General features: G+C 38.0%; 1 protein-coding gene across 7 annotated transcripts; it reads left to right on the plus strand.

Moving 5' to 3' along the window:
• Positions 1-1,624: 1,624 nt before the first annotated feature.
• LOC113686856 (uncharacterized) lies at positions 1,625-24,584 on the plus strand. 7 transcript variants are annotated; one of them, XM_089181326.1, is made up of 7 exons: positions 1,625-1,670; positions 5,522-5,599; positions 15,787-15,997; positions 18,637-18,834; positions 20,529-20,573; positions 21,554-21,685; positions 22,933-24,584. In XM_089181326.1, exons 3-7 carry the CDS (start codon positions 15,832-15,834, stop codon positions 23,670-23,672), a joined length of 1,281 nt encoding a protein of 426 aa, XP_089037452.1. In that variant the 5' UTR covers positions 1,625-1,670; positions 5,522-5,599; positions 15,787-15,831; the 3' UTR covers positions 23,673-24,584. The 7 variants fall into 7 exon arrangements, with proteins under 7 accessions (XP_089037452.1, XP_027060335.2, XP_027060333.2 ...); XM_027204531.2 differs by lacking the exons at positions 1,625-1,670; positions 5,522-5,599 and adding exons at positions 9,723-9,860; positions 10,474-10,561; XM_089181324.1 differs by lacking the exons at positions 1,625-1,670; positions 5,522-5,599 and adding exons at positions 9,769-9,860; positions 10,400-10,561.
• Positions 24,585-25,191: the final 607 nt, after the last annotated feature.

Here is a 25,191-nt window from a genome sequence, read left to right on the forward strand (position 1 = left end):
CAGTAATCCAACTCTATTGTATGCGCAGACATGGTAATTTAGTAATGTCAACTGAGATGATAACGTAAATTGGCCACCGTTAAGAGTTTCGAAGGAAAGTGACATTTCGAGCGTTAGTCCTTCGTGAGCGCGAATCATTCCATCCGACGAAAGGCTAATGCTTGAAACGTCATCTCCGAAACTCTTAACGGTGGCCAATTTACGTTTTCAACTCAGTTTAATGCTAATTTACCCTGTTATGCTCTCCCACCGACGCAGCACCAGTTTCTTTAGAAACTTACCCCTTTTATTGTATGTGCAGACAGTTTAATTAAAATATGATAGAGCGCAAAGGTAACTGCTGTCAGTGAGTTTCTTGTTAGTGACACTTTGGATATGCATAAACGACATCATACTGCGTCGTCCTTTGACGAACCTGAAGGAAGGATACGTTTCAACAGCACTGCTCACCAGTGGTCCAGCACCGCTCACCAATGGTCCAGAATCTAATAAACCCTCTGACATATGATGTCACCTGAAGAGCTCGATACTCACCGGAGCTTGCTACTGTCCAAGTTCATCTATTACAGATTTGGTTAATACACTAATGCTCAGTTATCAGTGGTCCAGCACTGACAACCAATGGTCCAGCACTGCTAACCAATGGTCCAGAATCTAATAAACCCTCTGCCATATGATGTCACTTGAAGGGCTCGATACTCACAGGAGCTCGTCACTGTCCAAGTTCATCTATTACAGATTTGCATGATACACTAATGCTCAGTATGAATGTGTGGAAGATATTATGAACAACCTCGGTCCTTCAATTACGGTACCTATTATTCAGATAACCGTGAGTTTACAATCTTGATACAAAAGATTTTCTACAAAATACAAAATATACCCACATGAAAAGAAGCTTTTTAGATTGATGATATAAACGATTTCTTAATTGTAATTAAGTGTGTGATAAAAAATTGTCTTAAACGCGCTAACAAACCTAAGTTAACCAGTCTCACCACTGCTAAGACAAAATTTTCACACAGACGCCAAAACTTTTTTTTGTCTCTGAGAAGCGAGTTAAACAAACTTTACAAATTTCCAGAAAAACAGACGAAACATCCATCACAAGAGGAGAAGGCATCTCCATCAAATTTTGGACTCTTCCGTCTGGATTTGGACGATTCTGTCTCATTTTGAACGCTTTCGTCCGATTTGGGATGTTTATTTCGGACGCTTTCGTCTGATTTTGGACGTTTCCGTCCGATTTCGGACATTTCCTTCCAATGTTTGAGCAGATTTATTTCTTGACCTCTACCCTCTAACCTTTAACTCTTGGCAGACCGTAAAGAAAATATCTTCAGCACTCCTTGAGGGAATTCAACTTGGGCAATATATGAACAGGGGCTCGTAAAAAGAAGTCTTAAAAAGGCCCTTTCATTCATAGCTGCATACATACAATGCTTCATTCCTGTCATTCCGTGAATTGTTTTGCGTGTGAATAAACAAAGGGGGCAAAAGATTCCAATGACGTAGATCCGGATCAAGGGTATCAATTGGTCACCACATAACTGACAGAAACTGCAAACGTTTCCAGCAGTGCTGGTCTATAAACCAAGTTCACAACTACGTGGCTTATTATCTTTCTTTCTCTTTTGGGAATTTTCACAACATACCTAGTGATCCAAAAGGTAAGCACGAGGGAAGTGTTTAGACTCGTCTTCTTAGAGTCATTGACTATATTAGGGTTATATTGCAGAGGCTGTCTACATTCGAGTGCGAGACTTGTCGATTTGTTGATCAACTTGATTACAACTCGTTTTACTCCACTCTGTAGATTCTTTAGTAATTTGAGCAATTGTTCTACTTCAGTACAGTTCAGGCTGGATGCCTCTTTTAAGACTTAAAAATTTCTCCAATTATTCTGATCTCAGCTTTTCTAGACACTCAATCCAAAGCCTAAAAGGGTACAGCTGTGGAATACAAGGTTTATGGGAACCAATTGTGAACGCTTTGTAATGAGAACAGTAGGCGCCATTTTTATTCAATTAAACTTGCATAGGAAGGAGCTAAGTCTAAGTAATTATTTTCTTTAGAAATCTTTGTGCTTCGTCAGCAAGTTTATGAAACTGGAAATCGATAAAGACAGAAAGTAGATCAATCACCGTGGAGAATGTTTAAAAGCTGAGTTTTCGAGCCTTAATTCACATTCGGAGCGAATTCGCGATAATTTTAAGTTCGTTAAGTTGTCTGTGACGTTACATGCAGATCAGCACCTTTTTCCAAATACAAAGGACATTGGTAAATAATTAAAACTTTCAATAACAGCAAATTAAAAGACAAATCTAAGAGTAATCTGTTGGTTTTCTTAAGGATAACATATCTTTAGACTCAATTACTACACTGAAAGGTTAATCTGCACGGAACACTCCTCGCATGACATTATTCATGCAAGCTTTGAGACTGCTCTTGAATTAACATGTCTTATAATTCCTAATCCTGATTGAGTCACCGCTATAATTCATTCTTCGAACTATTTAAACTGATTTTTTCCAGTTTTGAACACAATAACTTTCTTCTTTTTATTGTAGATGCCAAATTCTGAGCGTATTTCTTTACCTTTCACAGAAATGCTTATTTTTAAATAGTGATAACTGACGAAAATGAATTAGATTTTTATTGTAATGAGTTTATTTGATTTTGACGAGAGACCAACTTAAAATTCTGATTCACTGATTCACTGACTGACTAACTGATTGACGGACTGACCAACTGACTAACTGGCTGACTGGCTGACTCACTGACCAACTGACCGACTGACCGACTGACCGACTGACTGACTGACAGACTGACCAACTGACCGACTGACCGACTGACCAACTGACCGACTGACTGGCTGACTGACTGGCCGACCGACTGACTGACTGACTGACTGACCGAATGACTGACTGACTGACCGACTGACTGATTAACTGACTGACTGACTGAATGACTGACTGACTGATTGACGGACTAACTGACTGACTGACTGGCCGACCGACTGACTGACTGACTAACTGACCGAATGACTGACTGACTGACTGACCGACCGACTGACTGACTGACTGACTGACTAACTGACTGACTGACTGACTGAATGACTGACTGACTTATTGACGGACTAACTGACTGACTGATAGATGATGACTGTCCCACTTATAGTCATTGCATGCACATAGCAAAAAGAGCACTTCTAAAGATGAAATTGGAAATTTGATGAAAATGGTACCACTGAATAAGAGCCTTTCAGATTTGCTCAAACTCAGTTTAAAAATCTAGCATGAAAGAAGATCCACACATTATTGATCAAATGTGACTTAAGTTTCTCCAAGCTCCCTTAATATGTGACCGACATAATCATGAAAGCCAAGAATAATTAGGAGACTTCGCATATACTCAAATGAAAATCAATTGAGATAGAAGAAGAACTTAATTTTATTTGTTGTGATTTTTTCATCGCTCTTCCATTCAGTTCAGCCGGACAAGTTTAGCAAACAGGTCATGTCGTTACAGTGGCCCATAATTGTCGAGGCGAAACAAAAACAATTTTACACACACGAAATTAACACAATCACGTCAGTCTTATTCATTTCCTTACGTATCATAAACCAGTCAATCAGTAAAAACAAAGTTCGACAGCGTATATTCACTTTTGTACAAATTTTCCCATAATGCATTTCCCATTGACGTCAGACCCCAAATATAATTTCCTGTTATACTTGAGAGTCGTTTCAAATGCAATTAAACGCTTAGTAATATTAATTAGGATGATCATAGAAAATCTAAATTATTTCCGGCTCATTTTGCTCTTCCCTTTTGTTGGTTTTGAAGTATCTCAGTCAGGAAATATCCACCAATACTTTCATCCATTTCGGCGACTTATTTTTTATTATTGTACACGAACGTTTAGAGGCGTCATCTAACACGTCAACAAAAGTAAACCTCAGAAAAGTTGAAGAAATTTTTTTCATAACCCTGACAAATCAACAATTATTCTTTATTAGTGGCACATATCATTATCATGAATTGTGCCACGATAATATAAACTAATAACGCAGTTACTAAGGTGTTTGTTAGTTATCATTTTCAAATGACGTCTCCGCCGTTTTTTTCAACGTCTTAGTTAATGCATCAATACAAAAGATGGCTATTCTGTAATGTTAATGATCCTAAGTAGTTTTCCCTCCACCACGCAGTGTTCAGTATGTAACTCAACATTAAGATAAAGAGTTTTATTTTAGGCAGCCCCCCCCAACTCAATATTTGTCCGCAATCCTCACCGGAATTTGGGCCATTTACGGTTCTTACTGCGACAAAGCATAAGCCATTTAAGTTATGCACTGTGCGGGGCTTGGTAGATTAAAAAAGAATTAAATTTCAGGCTCGGTATGAATAATGCTTTGAATAAGTAAAAAATTCTTTATTTTCATCACTTTTTCTCGACAAAAAGAGGGTCACAAGTGCCATTGATAAGGCTGTACGTTGGCCACGCCTTAACCATCAATCACAAGACAAGACAAAGAAAGTTCACAAGTGGTTCCAAGCCTGCTAGTGAGGGCCCTCGCTGAAAATTGAAATAACAATAATTTATCAATGGTGTCTTAGAAAATTCAGCGATAAATACTCAGACAGAAAGACTTTTAGACAACTACAGGTACTGGGTAAGACAGAAAGCTCCAAGAATGCTCTCTTCCACTGTACTATACAGTTTGTAGGCTGATTGAGGATTCTTTGCGAAGCTAAATGAAAAAGTATTGCACAGCAATTTACTTTTGTTAGAATCTAGAATCAAACTTTTCATAAATACAAATTTTATTCTTTTGTATCTAAATTATTGAAAACGTGCCCTCCAAAGATATACAAAAATCTATCTGCCTCTGGTTTGCACAATAGGGATGGGAAAGCCCCTGGTAAATTACTTAACATTTCAGGAAACCACCCTTATCATAGAATCAAAATAATTTGCCTAAGTTGGCCGCAACACTTGTATAGGGAAATGTGAAAAAAGGCGATTAGATAGCGGGCAGGAATGAAAACGCGTTTCCACGCCTTGGATGTAGGGGTTAATTTCACACAGAAAATCGTTTCGTCCGTGAGAAACGTGAGGAACAACAACAAAACGCATTTTTGTTTACTATCAAAAGAATTTACAATATTCCAATAAGTTCCTGGGCTTAACGACCAAACAAAAAAAGTTAAGCAAAAAGAGTTGATAAAGAACAGAATGCAAATATTCTACTGACCAGTGAACATCAATTGGTATGATTGATACAACACCTTTTACTTTTAATTTCCTCGGCGGATGTGTGATAGAATTATTTCTTTGCAAAAATAATGTCAAAGTTTTACGTAATACCGGCAACGTCTGGTTACTGTCGTAATTTAATCCAACATCTCAAAATACTTTCGGATGCTTGTGTTTACTTTTAATGGAAATTCTTTTCCCACGCAGGCTACAAGAATGTACTTAAGATAAACCGATTTCCTTTGGTCTATTTTTCAGTTGTGATCAACACTGGAACGGTAAACAAGTATTGCCTCAAGGTGAATCAAAGCTGACAGCTGGCTTTCGCTTATTCGGGTGAGGTTGGATCGGTGAGTCAGTTCCAAATTTCTCCCTCTCTGATTTTGCATCGTCGCGATTGTGTTAAGTTTACTGGTTGCTCTTCTAGCCGATGTTATGTCAGTTGCAGCTTACAATCTCAGCTTGAACGAATTTGGTCCTTCCCTTTTTCCTCATAGAGAATCGAATCAGTAAGGTAGCGTACAGAAAGCACCTTAAAAAAATTTCGATGAATAAGATACTCCAGAGCATTTTACCCAACTGCACCATCGGACAAATTTCATATTACAGAGTGTGTGCGGCATTTAAGCCTTCCTTACGGAAACCAAAGTTTTCTGATCTACATCCTTTCAAATTTACCACTTTCTCTTTGAAAAGCCGAATAATTTCTATGCAATCTGTTTTAACCTACACGTTAATTGCAAACTGAACGAAAATAATTTGCCTTCCTTCCCGACAAGATAATCTAACCGTTAATCACGGCTTAAAATTTTTCAGTTGAAGTGTTAACCCTCGTTTCTTCAAGTAACTGATATGCGACAACAACAGAAGTGCCTTGTAAGCTCTTCAACCTAAATTCTTTTCCATCCGTCGGTAATTCAAGTATTTTAGTTACGCTGACTGTGCGGTGAAGATAGGAACGTTTCATTTTATTTATGTAACGCAATCCATCGGCAAATATCACAGTCTAAAGCCAAGAACTCAAATGTTTGATTTAAGGAGGTCTTCAGTGGCTCTCACCGGTTAATTTGGGACATCTTGGAAATAGTGTAGGTTTAACGAGCATAAGACAGCAATGGCGAAAGGAAATTGGCAAAGAAGTGGCGAAAAATGTTCGTAGCACTTTTACGATCACTTGTATGACACAGTATAACCTTCAAATATATTTTTCAGTCAGTCAGTGTTCAAATTCGTTTCACAGAAAATGATGGTGGTCTTTACTATTATTTCAGCTTCTTCCGTTTCCTCTCGAGACCTAAGAGGCGCTTTAAATCTGGCACTTTTCAACTTGTTTCTCTCACTAGAAAAGTCAATGGCCGCGCGCGAGTGTTTTTCGACGAACAGCAAAAGGTCACAAGTTCTTGCGTGAAATGTGTTTTCTTTACTTCATCCAAAGAGGCTTTCAAATGTTTCAGTCATTCAGCGGTTTTCCCTTTTTTCTTACAATGACACAGAGCAAATATTGAAAGAGACACTGAAACTTTGTTCTTGTAAATTATCGAATTGTATTTTGGAATTTAAACTTAATGCCGACTTTCTAGAAGTAAATTATATAGCAGAAAATAATTGAAGAGTTTGCAGGAAAGTAAAGAAGAAACTAACGGCAGTTTCTCCAGCTACTCCAGCTGCTCCAGCCCAAAATTTAGGTGATTTGTTTATCATCAGTATCATTATAGCAAAGATTCAGGCCCGAAATGTGGATGTGTGGAAGAATTCAGTCAAACCATCAAGAAAATTAGCTTGGTTCTAGTCTCGCAGCTGTGTTTACTACTTGCTTCAATGTGCCAATATATTACTCAAGATTAGATGATAATCGGATGAGAAAGCAATTCGCCAAATTGTTTTTGATGAGGTACTTGACAACGAGACATTTTTAAGTATGCTTCAGTGTAGCATGCATGCAGTTGCCTTTCAAATAACTGTATGTCTCTCCCTTGCAACATAAAAATCGCTCGAGTGCTACTCTTTTCATGGAAAAGTAAATAACACGTACGTGCCACAAGTCATTTCAGTTGTTGACATAAAAAGAGACTGTGGTTGGAAACAGGAGACGCCATGTTGTTTTTTATTTAGATACTACTGACGTCATGGAACCTGAAGTGAATTACAAATCGTCTTTAGGAGGATTACAATTAATTTCTAAACACAAATGTAGAAAAACAACCCGGTCTACCTGTTAAGCGCTGCAAATAGAAACACGTATCTCCAATTGGATGCCTGGATTAAAGGGATAAACTGTCTAAAAATACTAAAACTGCCATAAATAGTCACTTCCGAATGGCAACACGAAGCTCTAGCTGCAAAGCAGTAAAAGTAAACAAATCATTGTCATTTTTCTTTCGTACATCGTTTATAAAACGACAACCGGTGCATTGCGTGCCTTCACTGAATATTTTAGCGACAACAGGATGTAAATTTTTGTCATTCGACTGAAACGCGACGTCACACAAATCAACTATTTCCTTCTCTCAAGAGAAGTAGTTAGTAATTAAAAAATTTCTCTCCACCTACGCTCCAAACTATCTCGCTTCCGTTGAATGTTACAATTCCCACATAACATTCTAAAAACACTTCAGAAACGCCCAACAACGCTTGTTGTTTTACACCCGGAAACTACCGAGTCAATTTTATTGACTATTTTAATAAAGCGTTGCTGTTTTTGTTGTAGTTGTTTTTGTTATGTTTAATTTTTTTGTTGTTGTTGCGTGTTTTTGTCTCAACTTCGGACATGAGCAGCTGGGTCGGTTAAAAAGGCATGGATGGGCAATATAGAGTGAAAGATTCCTGGGCGTCTTTTACGAGGAAAGCTATGCATATTTGGACCTTTCACCAGACATGAAAGATATCTATCCTTGGACTTCTCACTCTTCCTGATCGTATGATATTGCCTTTTAAAAACCACAGAAGGAAAATAATATGTTATTTTGGTGTGAAGGGGAATGAAAACCTGGATAACTAAGACGAAAATAATCTCTATTTTGAATTCTTTTGCCTTAACTTGAAATATGACCTATATGGTATTTTATTCATGGCTACATTGCCAGAATACGTCATACCATAACAAGATTCCTTGTCTGTAATTGTTTTTATGCCTTTTAATTTACTAACAAGATATGCATGGAAAGCATCCCTCACAGACATCGTTGTCAAATCAAATCATAACTTTTACTTTCAAAGATGGAGGAAGGAAGTACTTCTAGTGGTTAGAGAAGAGAGTATTGAATTCGTACTCTAACATTTTCTTTGGACGGAATAATATCAGTAATTCTGCCACTCGCCAATTCCGTTTTCAGTTTGATAATTTTTTTCCAATGAATTCCTTGTTTATTTCACATCGTCTCATTTGCGAACCGTAAACTCAGGGGTCAAAGATTGTCGCTATCAATTGTAGAGCCAAGAAACCAGCTGAAGATCAGTCGCTATGTTAAGCTTCCTGTGCGTCTAAACTTCGCCTGACGTAAACTTGAAGAAGAGTTTTGTTAATAAACGTTTATTTCATTATAACTAGGATGGAAAACAAACTTATATTTTACAATCTTCAGGTATCATTTGTTTGTCGTTGCTCGTTAGTCAATAGCTTGAAAAGTTCAAACGCAAAAATGTCGTATTTCCTGATGAGAAATAAACTGTTTTCTTATCTTTTGTTAGCGGAATCCTCGTTCATTTTACCAAAGGAAATATTTTCGCCATCGTATCATATCATCATAGCTATTTCCGGATTTCAAATTTTCCTTCATTCTTAAAGTTTTATTTCATGACGTGCCTTGCAAGTCAGTTGATAAATTAAATTCAAAACAAACCTAATTATCTATCATATCTGCGGAAATTCATGTTAAGTGCTCTTCTCCTCTTGCTCTTCGCTCAGGATAAAGGTATTAGGACGGTTGTTTCTCTTTTCCGGGAGAAAATCAACATTAGCGAGTTACCTAGGCGACTGACTCGGGGTAATTACCAAAAAATAATGTAAAAAACTGCTGACTATTGAGGTCGCTTATTCTCAGCTAAGACAAAGTCAGCGAATATTAACAACTCTTAAAAAATGTCGTTCAAGGTTGGTACTTGTTGAAAGCAGTTAAGATTTCGGAAATGTTCGGGCTTTACTCGTAACATCTTCGAGTAGTCATGGATGAGTTTTTCTGAACAATACTCTAACATTCGTTTCGGTATGATATTTGACCACTCGCTCGCGTGACGCTGTAAAGAGGGTTTCCGCTATATTGTGGGATCACTGACGTAATTTGATTTAATACAATTGCCGACGACATCAGAATACAATGCAATGAGCAATTAGCTACTTCAGATTCCATCTTTAATGAGGTCTGGAACAAAAAATAACAAACCGAAAATATCTCGGCAAGAAATAAATGACGTCAAATATTATGAAACCGCCTACTGCAATAAAAAGCGGTGTCAAGTCATAGTAACTACAAGACGGTATTTCGCGCCAAAGCGTTACCACATTAACGCTGCTTCTGAAACTGTGGCTGTATAGCAGAATCTTGTAGGATCTTTTCACAAAGAAACAAAAGATCTCGCAAAGCGGAGAATCATTTAAAAGGTAAGGGGAACTGATGTGTAAAATCGGCTTGTTATGTTACAGCATTAAGATCAGATTTGTTCAGCGTAAACGAGAAGAGTTGAATACATAATGAGAAGTGTTTCGTAAATGTATACCGAATCCTCTATGTGTGTACAAGCAGATTATTTGATTTCATTTTATTATTGCAGTGGGTGGTTGGTTTTCTGTAGTGCTTTTCCGAATGTGATTTCCTTTCAACAATAACTGCTGTAAAACATACTTTCTTGAGTGACAAATGTCCTCTATGTATATTCTTTAATGATCTTGACCTTTGAATTTACAGATGAATAATCGTAAGACTAAAAAAAAAAAAACCTAAAACGAAACAAATAAAATCAAATTACGCATGGAAACTATGTCCTCGCCGTTCGCCTGTTCGTGAGTGGTCACGAGATTCCAAATATACATTTCAAAAGCTGACATTACTTTACAAATTTAACTTGCTTTTGTAAGCATAATTTACGTCACTCCTCATTCTCAAAAGAACTCCTATTTCAAGCTATTTTCTCTTCTATCAGGGAGACTGCCCCTAACTGACATAACGTTGTGTGACAAGTTTTGCAAGTGAACGAATGATATTTTTAATATTCAGCTAAATGGTAATGGAAATCACACGAACATCGATTTAATGTGCCCTCTGTTAAAGTGAGCCCATCTTGCCAAACTCATCAACGTGAAAAGTAAGTAGCTTCGTTCTTTTAAACTGATAATTCATAAATCTTAAGCTTTTCCAGTAACTAGAATGTAAATGCTTTATTTCCTGATGCCGTGCTTTGATTGAGTCACTTGCTAAAATTGGAATTTTGTTACAAATGTCTAACCGCGTTTTCCGTTTCTCTGAACACCACTTTGTTCACGGAATTGGCATAATGCACTGATTTTAAGCTTTGAGACCTGCTGAAAATTAATTGCTCAGTTCCGTAAAGACGAGGTTATGGAGTCACTACTTGCTAAGATATTAAATTTTATTGACGGATATCCAACAGTTTTCCGTTTCATAACCTGTCTGTTCTGTCGTTATCCACTTGACTTGCTGTTAACACGCTACAATTCACTCACGCCATCGTCTCAATTTGATGAGTCATTTTGATTTCAACAAAGACATCCGGTTCTCTGGTTTTGTGACTTGATTTGTTTCTAATGAAGAAAAAAGGAAACATGTATTCCTAATGTATTGTTCGTAAAAGAAAGTGTTCTCACGAGACATCGCGAGTATCTCGCACCTTCAAATGACTGAGGACTGAATTTGATCAGATGCCATCAACCTGTTTGTCATATCAGATATATGTAATTCTTTACTCCGGTTGCTGACGACGTTGAAATATTGTTAGTGCGGTCCTTTTAAATCAATATTCGGTTGTCTGACTTTACGTACGTCCACGAAAAGTCCCACTCTGTTCGTCAGTCACTTTTACAAATGACGTCTCTAGATACTCTACTCTAAATCACAAGGCCGTTGAGGTTGTTTAAGTATCGGTCTTTGATAATACCTTAATTGAAGCGCATCCTTCAATGATCGAAAACTATCGATTTACCACGCCAGAAACAGCTATGATCGATTTTAGTCGAGTCTCCAAGAAAACAATACTGCTGACGATTCCAAATTTGTGACAAAAATTTTGGACGCTGTCCAGTTGAACTTTATCCTCTACGAATGAATTCAAAACAATTAAACTGGACTTTTGGAATAAAATCAAGTTTTTACATCATATTTAGTGGGTGGTGCAAGAATTGCAATACGAAGCTGTGGTTTAGATTTTAAAAGAACAAATAAACCATTAAGTGATGTCTGTGAGCGCGGTATCCTGCAACTTTTTTGTTTTTTTCATTGCCGGTTTCGTTGATTGTGTGTTTCCCATGAAAAACTGAAGAACAGCTTTCCTTGAATCGATGTTTCCGTGAGCACATCTTCAAAACTTCCACATAATATTCTAATTTCTTATAAAAAGAAAGACAATGAACAGATGGTGCAAACGCCGCAAAAAACAAAGAAACACATATTGAAAATTTGTCAAATGAATAACTCTGTTTATTAGTTTTCATTGAGAGGATTTAAAGCCTAGCATTATAAGACTTTTTCACGCGCATGTGACCTACCGTTATCACACGAATAGAATCAATCACTCTGTTGCAAGTAAATTAGTTATGAATCAAAGACTATCGTTGCATAATCACGTATCACAAGCCTAGAAAACGTCTGAGAAAGAACCGACTAAGTCTTGGAAGGATTCTTAAATAAAAAGTTTGGTAAATATTTACTTTCACTTTCAGTAAAATATTGAATTTTGTTTGCCAATATTTACTGGTTTGAGTCCCATCATTGTCCCCATCTTTGTCACTATCTCACGACACAGTTTAAAATAATAAACTTTTCATACAATCGAATGAGGGATTAACAAGACTAAAAGAGAAGTTTAATCGAAGTTTTTGAGCCAGACCCGGCCCCAACATTAACGAATCAAAAGCTTATCATTCTTTAGGATCCACCTGATCGGAAAGAGTTTAATACTTTAACTAAGATATGTTTGTTATATTACTGTGTTTGGTTTTGACTGGCCATGAAGATCTAACGATAACAACATCATTAAGGACTTGAGTAAACAAAGCTTGGAAATGAAAACACTTGAACACAAACAGCATAGTCTGAGACTAAACTCATGCACTATTCCTGTGCGGTAGTGGTTTCACAGGTTTTTTTTAGGGAAAAACACCGAGGCAATTATCTATTTTTGGCTGAAAGATTCCTAACAGTGCCGGTGCAAGGTTCAAATTTCGCAATTTCCCGTAGTTTGGCTTTGATATTGTCATCAAGGATGGAAATAGAGAAGAATTTTCTATTAAATGTTTAGACTAATATTGGCGGGACTGTGATATCAGGCATAAAAACAGCCCAAAATCAGTTGTGAAGTCCTGTAAAGAGATATGTACACGCTGGAAGTTTTCACTACAACCTGGTGTTCACCTTTGTCTTCTTTCTCCATAGCTTAAGTCATTCTTTTCATGATGAAACTGCCCTGACCCTTGCGTTCTTTGTTTTGATTTTAACTCCTCTAACATAAGCTCGGCAGCTTTTTAATTCACTAGTGAGAATTGATCGTACTTTTTCATTTGACTCGAAATTATAACTTTTAGAATTTTCGTGGGTGTAAACTGAGGGGGAACAAGTTACTAAGTGCGTGGGTTCAAAGTGAACAATACTGGAGATATTACACCTTTAATTACTCAATCTGAACAGTCATTTTGCTAAAAGAGAAAGCGTTGCCTCATTACGTAACATGTTGCTTTAGGGCACTGCAGGATACCTGTTTCAGTATAGATTCATCAAGAGGCGAGGTCTCCGCATTTTCAAACGGGAGATATGCATGGTTAATCTTAACGGCTGGTTGACTGGAAAGGAAACGGAAAACAACTCATCACCCAATTCTCGAGCTTTCGAGGCTTGAATACCGGAAATTTAGCTTTAACCAATGCCATCTACTTCAGAAATTATTTTTCGTCAAGCAGCGTTTCACGACTTTTAGTTTAGTAGTTGTGAGAGTGGAAGGCCCAAGAGAAACCGCGCCATAACAGTAAGTTTAACTAAAATAGCTACGAAGGACTTATCCTTAAAGTCAGTTTATAAATTTCTGAAGAAATCTCTAAAGAATAACGTTAAGAACAAATTGCATAGATAAAATTATTAATCAGGAGGAGGTGAAACAACTTTAAACAACAAAAGACATAATTAACCTATATCTTCATTTACATTTTTCGTCCATCCAGACGATGCATCATTAAAAGACTTTATTACTTTAGGATTGAGTGTCTTACAAGAGAATATTCTCGTGGTATCTTTGGCCCTGTAGACCTTCGAGGAAAAAAAAGATAGTGCCTTCGATAGATGAGAGAATTCAGAGAAGGCGCGGTCGAAAATTTTCATCATCGACACGATTCTTTACGATAAATACGATTTTTGCACAAGGCATGTAATATTTTAACTCACTTAAGCTTCTTGATGAAGTGCGTGTTCCTCTCAGTTCTACGGATACCATTCCTAAATATTCCAAGATCAGCTCCATGAGATTGCTTAGCGAAGAAAAAATTCTTTAAAAAAAATTGTTTTGATGAATCGTGGTCTTCATATTGTCTTGGTAAACCAGTATCGTCTGAGTAACATGCAATTTGCTTTTCTCAGTCAATTGGTACCACTCTGTCTAGTCACCTTAGAAGGCCATAAAGGGAGGCAATGACGTATCTATTACTTATCATTTGTCCAATGTAAACTTAGGACTGCAGTGCACTACTGAATACAGTCACATGATTTGCCAAGATTTACACGCAAAGCAAAAATGCCGCTTTATTTGGAAAAAGCATTCTATTCGCTGACTCAAAAGAGACAATTTAAAAACGGCGAAGGAAGCGAAATTATTATGGATGATCATTAGTTGTTTTCTTCATTTCTCTGCTTCGTTTCGAAGCTAATTTGATACAGGGCCTCTTTCAATTTATTGACGAGAGCTAAAACATTTTGTTACGTAAAAAATAGAGGTCTTGCGGTTCCGCGCACGCTATAAGACTTGTACTCTACTCCTTCGTCAGGAGAGGTATCAATCTGTGCAGGGGGTGGAATCTGAAGTGTGTGGGTAGTTTAGACTTTGCCTTCTCATCGTCTGCATCGTGCGGTTAATATTCACCACAGTCTTTTATCCTGATTACCCTGAAACAAGATTTACGCTTGTTTTGAAGATCAAATGAATGTTCCATTTCGGCGAATTGACAATTTGCAAATTGTCTCACTGATCGCTTGCCTGAATATCTGCTTTCCTATTGGCTCATTTAAAGTGATTGATACTCCAACTTTATCGCGTGTAATTTAATTTATTGCCTGCAATCTGCCGGCATCGAGTTGGGTACAAAATCCGGATTGCTTAATAGTAATACCTGCGAAGTTTACACTAAAAAAATCACCATACTGTCCAGTTTTTTAAAGAAATTACAGCCAAATCTGGATCAGCGTGAGATATTTCATGTTTCAGTTGAGACTCTAGGCCAAACAATTGTCGAGACACCTTTGCGAAGAAAAGATTCTGTAAACTGGATTAACGGCAAGAGATCAAGTCGTAATCTTTGTCACTGCAGTGTGTACCAACGATTTATTGAAATTGCACTCTTATCTAAGGCAGTTCAAAGTTAGGAAGTAGCCTGCAGACAAAAAATCCGCGCTGTGAAGCAATTCTTTCAAGGACAATGACTTTGCAAGGGGGCAAACTGAAGCGTGCGAGTGGACAACTTTTTCACCCCTTGAACTCTAAATTCCACGTCTTTGCCCTTGCGTAACGTATAAAAATCCTAAGCTATTAGCGCGTCTTAACCATTGTCTCTGCAAAAGTTCATAAGAATTCATATGTTTGCCTCTTTCGCCGGAGTAAAGCACTACTTTATATTTCTAATTCTTTTCATTTTTACGAGATTAAGCTTTCTACAAAGCCTTGTCACGCGTGGACACTTTGCTGTGTGTGAACAGTTTGAAGCGTAATTTTTCGCGATGTGTTTCTTGACACTTCTTTTGTTCCATTGTCATCAAGGCATTTTCCAATCAATTTATCGAGCTCTGGATATTTAACCACTTGTCACCCAGCATATTATATTATGCTTTCTTTTTTTTTCTTTTTGCTTCCGTCACATCTGTATTGGACCTAAGCTAATGCAGACTAAGACATTTTTGTTTTGGATCGAGACGCAACAGACATCAGTAGCATTCTTCACTCACAGACCACGAAGATTTAGAGCTTCAGTAGACAGATCGAGGTGAAAAAACTCTCACATCTCTTCAGTGTGCGCGCCAGACGCGTTAACAATTTGCGGCTTTCTCAAGTTCCATTAGCTTTTAGCTTTGTTTATTTACTCTGGCTTGCTTGTGTTTCAGTAAACAGCAAAGATTGAAGTGCACTCGCGACGTTCTAGAGAACCAATGCCTACAGTTATGGATAATCAGTGGTCTTCACCCAAGTTTATCACTTGTCCTGACTGCGGAGAGAGATACGACAGTGCGCACAAGAGGCGACTGATCGACACTTGTGGTCATCCGCGATGTTACTCGTGTCTTTTTGTGGATAAACCGTGCCCTTTGTGTCAAAGTAAGTACTCGGTTGTAAATACGTTTAAGTTACCGGCTGTTGATTCTAAAATACGAGCAGTTTCAATGAGTCAGCCTTCGCAAGGAGAGACTTCCATCAGTGGGAATACTCAGTTGTTACGCACAGTTACAAAGTTACTATGCTTATCTTGGGCCTAAGTTTGACAGAAGGTTATAACAGAAGAGCGGAACAGAAGTTTGGACAATTAATCTAGAACCATAGGCATCCAGTTATTCCTTGGCCAAAAATTTCGCTAAAATCTCCCTGAATTTCTAGCTTAAGCTTACTGTTTTGAGTAATTTGTTTACAAACTTAAAAAATTCCAACCACGAAACAAGCGAGACTATGCGCTCAACTGACTGAGAACTGTAGAGTGTCGCTGTCATAGTCGATTTCAATACAACACAGCTTTGCAACAACAGTTGTATAAGTCTTGGTTAATCAGCCGTTTTATTACATATTTATTACTGAGTTGTTATTCGTCCTACCAATAAATTAGAAAGAGTTCTTGTCGTTGTGTGTGCAAAGCAGTATATAAACGTTAGGCTCTGTGATAACGCATTGAAACTACTAGAGTCAAAAAGCGCTTTGTTAGGAGAAAGTTGAGTACTGAAAAGAACAAGTGGCATATTTTGCATTCTCGATTTGGAAGTTTACAGTCCGATATTGTTTAGGTGTGTTATGGAAAATTTTTAAGACTTTTAATGACGACTGGAACCTTGTATTGCACGATAAGCTGTCTTACAGAACTAAAGCGAGCTCGCCAAGGAAGAAAAAGTGTCTGTGGCTTCAAAACATTTCGTGACATTCCCCGTTGAAAACTTTATGCCCCACGAGTCATTTAATTGTTTTGCGTAAACTTTAAACCACAAAAACAAATTTGGAACAATCAGTTGGAGAAGTATAGCTCGCAAACTGGCCATAGTAGACAGTTTAACTTCCTCTTTCAGAAGTGTTCGGTTCAGCGGCAGACTGTGATCACCACGAAAGACGTGGTTGGATTCATGAATCGCTGTTTCAATTGACTAACAGCCAAATCTCCGGCACGCGATGAGTGACTTTGTACCTACTGACGCGAGTCTTGAAACGAGAGTTTCATAATACAGTAGGAGATTATTCGAAAAGGCTTTTCAAACCAAGAATATGAAACGAAACGGTCGGTGGACGACTTCTAGTTGATTCCTTAAAAGGATTTTAAAACGTCTGCTGACGCAGACGACGAAAACAAGTGAATGATCTCGCTCATCGGCCTTTGCTATTTAATTAGTATTAATAATTGATATTCGTCATATTTTCATAGCGTAACAAAACACCAAGTAGCTTATGACTGTGCAAGTAGAATTATCGAGCTCAGTAAATGTCAATTTCGTGTAATCCATGTTGTTTGTTGAGGTTTCCGGATGTTATAGCGAAAATGAGTATCCAGTCTTGAGAGTTTTCAGAGCTAATTACCCATGGCATAATCTTCTCTTACCAAAACATGCACCTCCGTTACCTTGGAGACAGTTGTATGTCTTCCTTAACATTGTTCCGTTTGTAAATTTAGTGGCAGATCAAAATAATTCCGAAATAGTTGCGATGACAATTCCGTAACTTGTTTAATTATTAGCTGTCAAATCTTAACATAAATTCAAATTTAAGCCTAGAAACAATAAATGGAAAGATCTTCCAGTTCCTTCTTATTCTGTATGAAGAGCAAGTAAAATTCCAAAAACTGCGGCGTGTCTGTAAGTGTCCAAAGCTTGTCCACATGGAGGAGGCGATTTCGTTAAATAGTTTGTAGTTTTTTCACCAACAGAGTTTTTGTTAAATGCAGAAGTTGCAGCACGTTCGTGTCATGGTTCGAGGAAATTCACAGCGGGTCACTAGTTACTCAAGAGAGGGCAATTTTAGAAGCGTGCTACAATGCAAGCATATTTCTCCAAACGATTTTTTTAACTCAGTAAACATAATATATATCATACTCGTCACTCCAAGGGTGACTGAAAAGAAATGTCTTCCCTTCAATATTAGTACATTGTAAGGCAGACAGTTGACACAAATAAAGAAGAATGTAAACCACGGAAATTGTCTGATTAAACAGCGGCTTTCCAGAGCTAAAACTACAAGAAACATTAACCAGAGAGACGGGAGAGTCGACATCTAGTTCTAGGAATCGGAAGAATTGTAAACGATTTTTTAGCAAATAAAACGTTTTCGTGCAGTAAAAGATGCCTGGCAGAAAAAACCGCTCAAGCCTATAATCTATGGTCCACTAAAGACGCCCACGACAAGATTTCGTAGAGAACAGATTATGAACCTTGAACGTTAAATTTCTTATTAAGCACACGCTGTAAGTTCATAGTTGCATGCGCACATGGTTTAATAGTTCTGAAATTTTGCTTTTTGTGACTTCGTTGCCAGAAATTCTCTATTGTAATTTAGCAATGATCGTGAGCTGTACTCTAATTAATTTTTGTCACAAGTAACAAATGTAAGTAGCCTTCAAGAGCTCTTGACTTGTTGATCCACGGACATGGTTCATGCAAATTAAGAAAAAAAGAGACAAGCGGAAATTTTATAAAAAAAATAACTATTCCGCTCATATGAATTACTAATTGTAACTTTACTAGAACTCAAACTCCTCCATTTTAATGTAGAGCTTCCACAAGACCCCAGGTCACGTGCCAGTTCATTCCACGCTGGTAGCTCTGGTTCTGAGGAATCCTTAAGCGTGTCAAGCAACACTCTCTCATCCGGGAACCTCAGCAAGGATCAGAGTTCGCTCTCACACCCAGACCTCAGTGAGATACACAAGGAACGCGCGGCCACCTTGCCTGCTCGTGGCTTCAGAACAGGTAAAACGAGTTTTGATACCAAACTTACGTAATATATGTTGACGCAAGCGGATAAAAATTTTGTGTGTAACTTTACTGAATCTACAATATTTTACCAGTTAAACTTGATGGCTAAATCCGATTTTCTTCGGGCTTAATTTAATCCTTCAAATTCACGACAATTCGCTCCTTGCTAAAAAAAAAGCGGCATTTTTGATTGCGTTGATTCATTCAATTTTAAGAGCGTGTGCCTAATTTTTTCGCCAAAGCTTTATATCAAAGTTCAACAAACTATATCCTTTTACTGTTAACACAAAAGTTTAGGGGGTATTGGTTTATTTTTAGGCATTATTCCGAGAAATTGAAGCCTATCGATATTATTTATGGCAGGAAATTGCTTTTTGCTATTTTTGTTCTGCATACGGTCGTCAATGAAAAGGCGGCAAACCCGAAACCACAAAGAAAGAAAGCGCCAGAACAATAAGGAAACGAAAAAAACAACAGGATCTATTGTTTGTATGATAAAACAAGGTTTTAGCCTAGTTGTTGTAGCAAACGCACCAGTTAAACCATTCCTGTCTAGGTATCGAAACGGAAAGGCGTTTCTTCTGCGGGAAGAAGTTTGTCCAAGTTCAGATCTCCCTCCCTCTCAACCGCTATCCCTTAGATTTTGAGGGGGCCTCTCGTGACTGACGAGTTGAAGGACGAACTCAAACAGCATCCTACTGTTGAATAAACAATGCGCTGTTTGTGGCTTCAGTTATTCCCACGGTTTAACAAGCCAAGAAGCTGTGTAGAAATTCAAAAACAAACTCCCTTACAAGAAATAGAAGCAAAGAACAACAAAAACATTTATCAGTTTGACATTTTAAGACCCCGTGCTAATAACCTAAAAAACTTCCGTCCTTAGCCTCAGGAATGTAAACGAACCGTGTCTTTTGATTGCTTTAAAAGGAGCAAACCGCGTAATTAGGCATAATTAGATGTAATTTGTTTAGCGTAGTCAAAAGCTCATTAATATTGGTGTTGGCTATGACGAGGCGACTTATTGTTACATCTGTATTACGGAATGTCGGGTGTATTTTAACTACCAAAGAACGGCAGTGGATAAATCAAATTCGCACACCGACAGTTTATGTGACTTCCTAGGGCAACAAATTACTTATCGTACACGCCCACGGTCGATTGATATCACGTCTTTACACTTCTATGCAAAATTCTGAAATCGCGCGCTGGATTAGGAAGATTGCTTCGGTTCACTAGTCAATTGCATCTCATTGTTGCAGTATTGCGATCAAGTTGTTCTCTGGCTGTGAGACAACCCGCGAAACAGTTTGTCACCACGTACGAGCGAACGGAAACTGGTTGTGGAATCGTTTATGGTGATATACTAAAATGGCGAAAGGAAACCTGATGTGTTTGTAGTAGTGTTGCAGCGGTTCAAAAGCGACAAACAGACATTGTTAACGTTAAATGATGGTGATAGAAGCAACTAAGGTTGAATTATGTTGAAGTTTAAGAGAGTCAAACCGAAGTTTCCCGAGAAGGGTAACACGTTTGTTGCGAAGCCTTCCGTTGTCAGAGCTAGAGTTATTCAAGGTTATTCTTTGCTGAGTTTGTGAAGTGATTTTATACACGAAATTACTACCTCTATGTATTGTAATGTTGTGCTATATATTGAAAGCATTAATGTTGTTGTGTTTTCTTTACTACAGATAACTACTTCAGGTCTCTATACAGATATGACCCTCACGCTACGGGTGAGTTTTGTCAGTCAACTGATTGATCTTCTCTCGGTTCAGTAATACGCGCTATTAAACTATTCCGCTACTAACTCCATTCTTTAGCGATTGAATTTACATGGATTGCCTGACGGAATTTTAAGACAGTGGATCTTATCAGTACCACAAAGAAACCTCGCCTTTTATCTTATTGTTTAGAACTACTTCCTAGTGATCTTGTGGTCTCGTGGAGATCGAAAGCTGACGGTTTTATGGTTTTAAACGAAATAAGAAGACTTGACTGAGTCCCAATAGAGATAACACCATAAATCCTGTTTCATTCAACAGTCTTAATCCGTTTTCGTGTACTCTGATTCGATCTCTTTCCGGGGACTGAATATTTGTCAGTGAAACTCTGCGACTTACACAAGTAGCGTGACTGCTTAGATCGTTTAAAAAAAAAAAGCAAAACACTTTGGATCTCACTCAGTATTCCGAGAAATCAACTACTAAAATCTTCCTAACAAGAGCCTTCAACTCCGAATATCGTGTTTTTATATTTCCTTCTCGCATAGTTTATATTCCATCACGTTCGAAGCCTCAGTATGCGCTGTGTTTTTTTTTTTCAAGGACACAGTTCTTCGGGTCAGATTGTAAAGATACTTCAGTTTGACTCAGTAGAGAGCTAACGTGTCTTGTTTCCAATGGATTACTTTGCTGGCTCGGATTATTCATATGTAGAGTAATAAAGTTTAAATCAAGAAGTACGAATTTCAATGATCTATTCTGATAGCCGGTTACTGTATCAACTTCAAAGCGAATGTATACGGTTACAACTTCTGTTTGGACTTAGTTTTTCATGTTTCAAAAGACTGTTCCTGAGCAGCAAACGCAATTTATTGCGAGACGTGCAAAATTTATAAATATAACTTTTACCAACTGCTCGAAACAATATTCACGAACCGTTTCATTCATGACGTGTTTACAAAAGCTTAATATCACTTTTATTACGCCAACAGAAAATACAGACGTCAAAGATTTCAAGCAGAGGAACAGGACCGTGCAGAATTATCATAAATCACTGGAAAATCTCTCAGACCAGTTTTGGAAAAGCGTTGAAAGAGCTTCGAGTCCGTTGGGACGAAGTACAAGTAAGTTTCGTGACCTCTATGTCGATGTTAGGTGATCGATCGTTGACGATAGTATTGATTTGTGGCTCCCATATTATGTTTTGAAGATAACAGAACAAGAGCTATGCATATTTTTGTTCGAGGAATATTTTCACAAGATATTGCTTGATAGCTAAAACACACATTTCTGATGTTATGATAATAAAATTATCGCGAGAACGATAAACCGCTATCTAACTGGAATCGAATTGTCGGCCGTTCAGTAGGGGGTCAAATGACGGCTGTAGATATAGATAAGTTTCTGCTCCATTGCCAGGGTTTATGCTACCGTTGGTGGGCTCTTATGGGGGGGTTTAAAAGGTGTCCATGGTAACTTCAAGATTCTTCGGGAATGTAGGAGAGACAGAGAACTTTAGTGGAATTTTTAGAACGCAGAGATTTGATCAAGTAGAGATGTCTCCTCATAAGAGTGTCATGAGAGTGTTTTGGTTTTCGTTGTGCTTGTAACCGCGTGTTTATGGAACAATTGAAATAATATTCTTGAAAGTTTTGTCCATTGAGCAGGTGTTAAGACAATGCTTACCATAGTTTGTTTACGGATACACTGTCACACATGACCTGTGTGGTAAAGAGTAAATAGAAAGCGCATTTCACCGCTCTTCAATCCCATTCTTTCGTCGTGTTTTCCTGCTTCAGTTACTGAACGAAACGCACTTTCATTAGACACAAAATTCCTCACGGAAAATGAAATTTACTCTGCCATGCTGCGATAGTTCATTTTCATGAACAAAATGTCTCTTGTGTCAGGGAACGATTAAAAAATGTCAAAGAAAGCAATAACATCGCGGAATGAATCATAGCAAACTTTTCCTATTATTCAGTGTCTTCAATGTCAGTGGCCGTGATAATGTTTTTTCATGATTGGTCCCATTCCTTTTGTAGGTCTTACCCCTTTACACCCCAGCATCGGTATGCATATATTCCACTCTGTTCTCAGTTCAATTCCTTCTGTACCGAAAAGGAAAATTTGTTTATCAATCAAGAAGTTCTTTAGTTGGTGGTCGTACCATTTAATCTCATGACCTTAATGTTTGACGCAGTGTCGATATTGTAATCAGAAATGAGATTCTGGTCACTCTCATGGGTTTCAGTGCTAAAACAGTGTCTAGGAGATAGGAAAATTCTGTACAGTACTTCTAATGTTATTGCGTGAATTTAGTTTTTAGCGAAGAAAATAATTTTGATGTTTACGTTTGTTTAATCCACAGTCTCGTCATTAAAAAGTGATGATTCTCCTCCGTCATCAATAAGGTCCTCTACTGATGACGTCACATCCACTCTTTCCAGACTAACAGTTCCAGACCTACCCAGACGGCGCTCAGCCACGGATGTCCCGAAAAGACCCGAGTACCAGAAACGTGATTCGTATCGAAGCGAAACGTTACGAAAACCAGAGATTGCCGAAATAAGGCCACGATCACAGTCCGACATTGCCGCAATAAAAACTTCCGAAGGCGAATTTAGGGAAAGGCATTTTTACACTTTGCCAACCAATTTCCACCGCTCAGATTTTGACAGACATCGGGCCGGTTCCGATAAATCATCGGACACTTCGCTGCCTTTTTCCGATTCATGCTCGGAAAGTTCCGGCGATTCCGACCATTTGACCGTTGGCAATCCGCGAAGCCCGCCGTACAAAGGAATGACAAAGAGATTGTCATATGACGAGAATCAAAACGAACGATTAAAGATCGCAGAGGAGCGACTTCTGAGTAGATTGATGGGGACTGATGAGGAGGCAAAGCGAAAGAGGGATGCTAAAAATGTTATCCATTGGGTGATAGAGCCTCCTAAGCAAGATGAGCCAAAGAACACCAGTGGAGTGCACACGGACAGCGCTCATCCAACAAAACCAGATCCACCAAAACGAAGAGACAGCAGTCAAAGACTCAATGGCCAGAAATCACAAGAGATCAATGGACAGTATAGAACAGTAACGTCGCTCTGATACGCGTGTTATACAAGACGTTTGAAAAGAAACCGACTTTATCAGTGCAATCTGACACAGTATCTGATTGCGATTAATAGGATTAATATTATTCAAGATTAGGCTGGAAGGCACTGATTAATATTATATTAATATTATTCAAGATTAAGATGAAAGGCGCTCTGAGGACCGTTGTTGATCAGGGGTCTGAAAGCAGGACTTTACGAGCGCGTTATATGAAAGTTAGATGAGGAATGATTAAATTAAGATAGGTATACCGTTTGGCGATCATCGTAATTTTAATCAGCTCTTAAAAAAGAAGTACACTAAAAAGATGTATTTATGAGCAGGTTTGACATTTGAATGGGCGTGTAATATCCTAAGATTGAATCATTCATTTTTTTTGTTTTAACTGTACTTAACGCTTTGTGTGGTGTGTAATGAACATGAAGGAAAACGGCTTCATAGTGGTACAAAATCCAGTTTTAAGTTTTAGACAAAGAAATATGAGGTAGTTAAAAGTTTTGTAAATAAGCACCAATAGCTTTTAAGGGATTTGTCTTTAATTGGAGCATATATCAGTAAAGAGATTGTGGTTATAACGTTTTTGATTTAAACTTTCAATGAATACTTGCTGTGTTTAAGGAAAAAACAAACAAAGGGTTGTTAAAAAAAAACTCGGCATTCAAGGGACATCGACAAATTCAGTGCTTTTTTGAACTGTATGCATAACTTAAGAATCGACTTATAGTTTAATACATTAAGTAGTATTGCAATGGCATGTGATTCACACGAGCAATGGCTGTACACTAAGAATGGATGATTTCAAAAACAAGTCTTTAAACTTGAGTAGATGAGATTTACAACGGGTGTTTTTGCAGGTGTATTTCCTTATAGAAATTTACACGTATAAATAAACATTTTCATGATGAACTTATGATTAACCTTTTCTAGCTTTGCCTCCACTACTCAACCGGGCACACAAAGAGTTGATATCTGAGCGCGTTGGTCAGCAAAGCCATCGTTTATTTAACGCCAAATCGATATGCTTACAGGAGTCTTACGATTGAAGTAAACTAAATGCACCAAAGCCGGACATGAAAACCCCTTAAAACCAGCAGGCGGAAAAAACGGGGTACGTTTACCCCCAACCAAGGCAGCGGTGCCACCCTTGAGGTTTCAGGGTATCCTATGAATGACATATTATACACAGTTACTTATACTCAAGGTAGTATGCAAGTACAGCTCAAATCTATACAAAAACGAAAACGAAAACGAACAACTAAACACGTTGAGGGCTGACCGTAGAATGCCTTGCCCTACTAACGACCTCTACTCACACACCACAATCCCATAACCCTCCGCACACCTCGCATCCGCCCCTAGTCCTCTGATACGCGCCGACAAAATATTAATTAATGCTAACTAGGATTACCACAAATTACATTTTTCTTAATCCTTTACATCAGCATGCATATTCTCCATACTGATCTGCATACATTTCTTGAGGCGCCGACAAGGAGAATTTGTTTAACAATCA

The sequence above is a fragment of the Pocillopora damicornis genome, chromosome 9 (assembly GCF_964200805.1).
Source record: "Pocillopora damicornis chromosome 9, jaPocDami1.2, whole genome shotgun sequence".
Lineage (NCBI taxonomy): Eukaryota > Metazoa > Cnidaria > Anthozoa > Scleractinia > Pocilloporidae > Pocillopora > Pocillopora damicornis.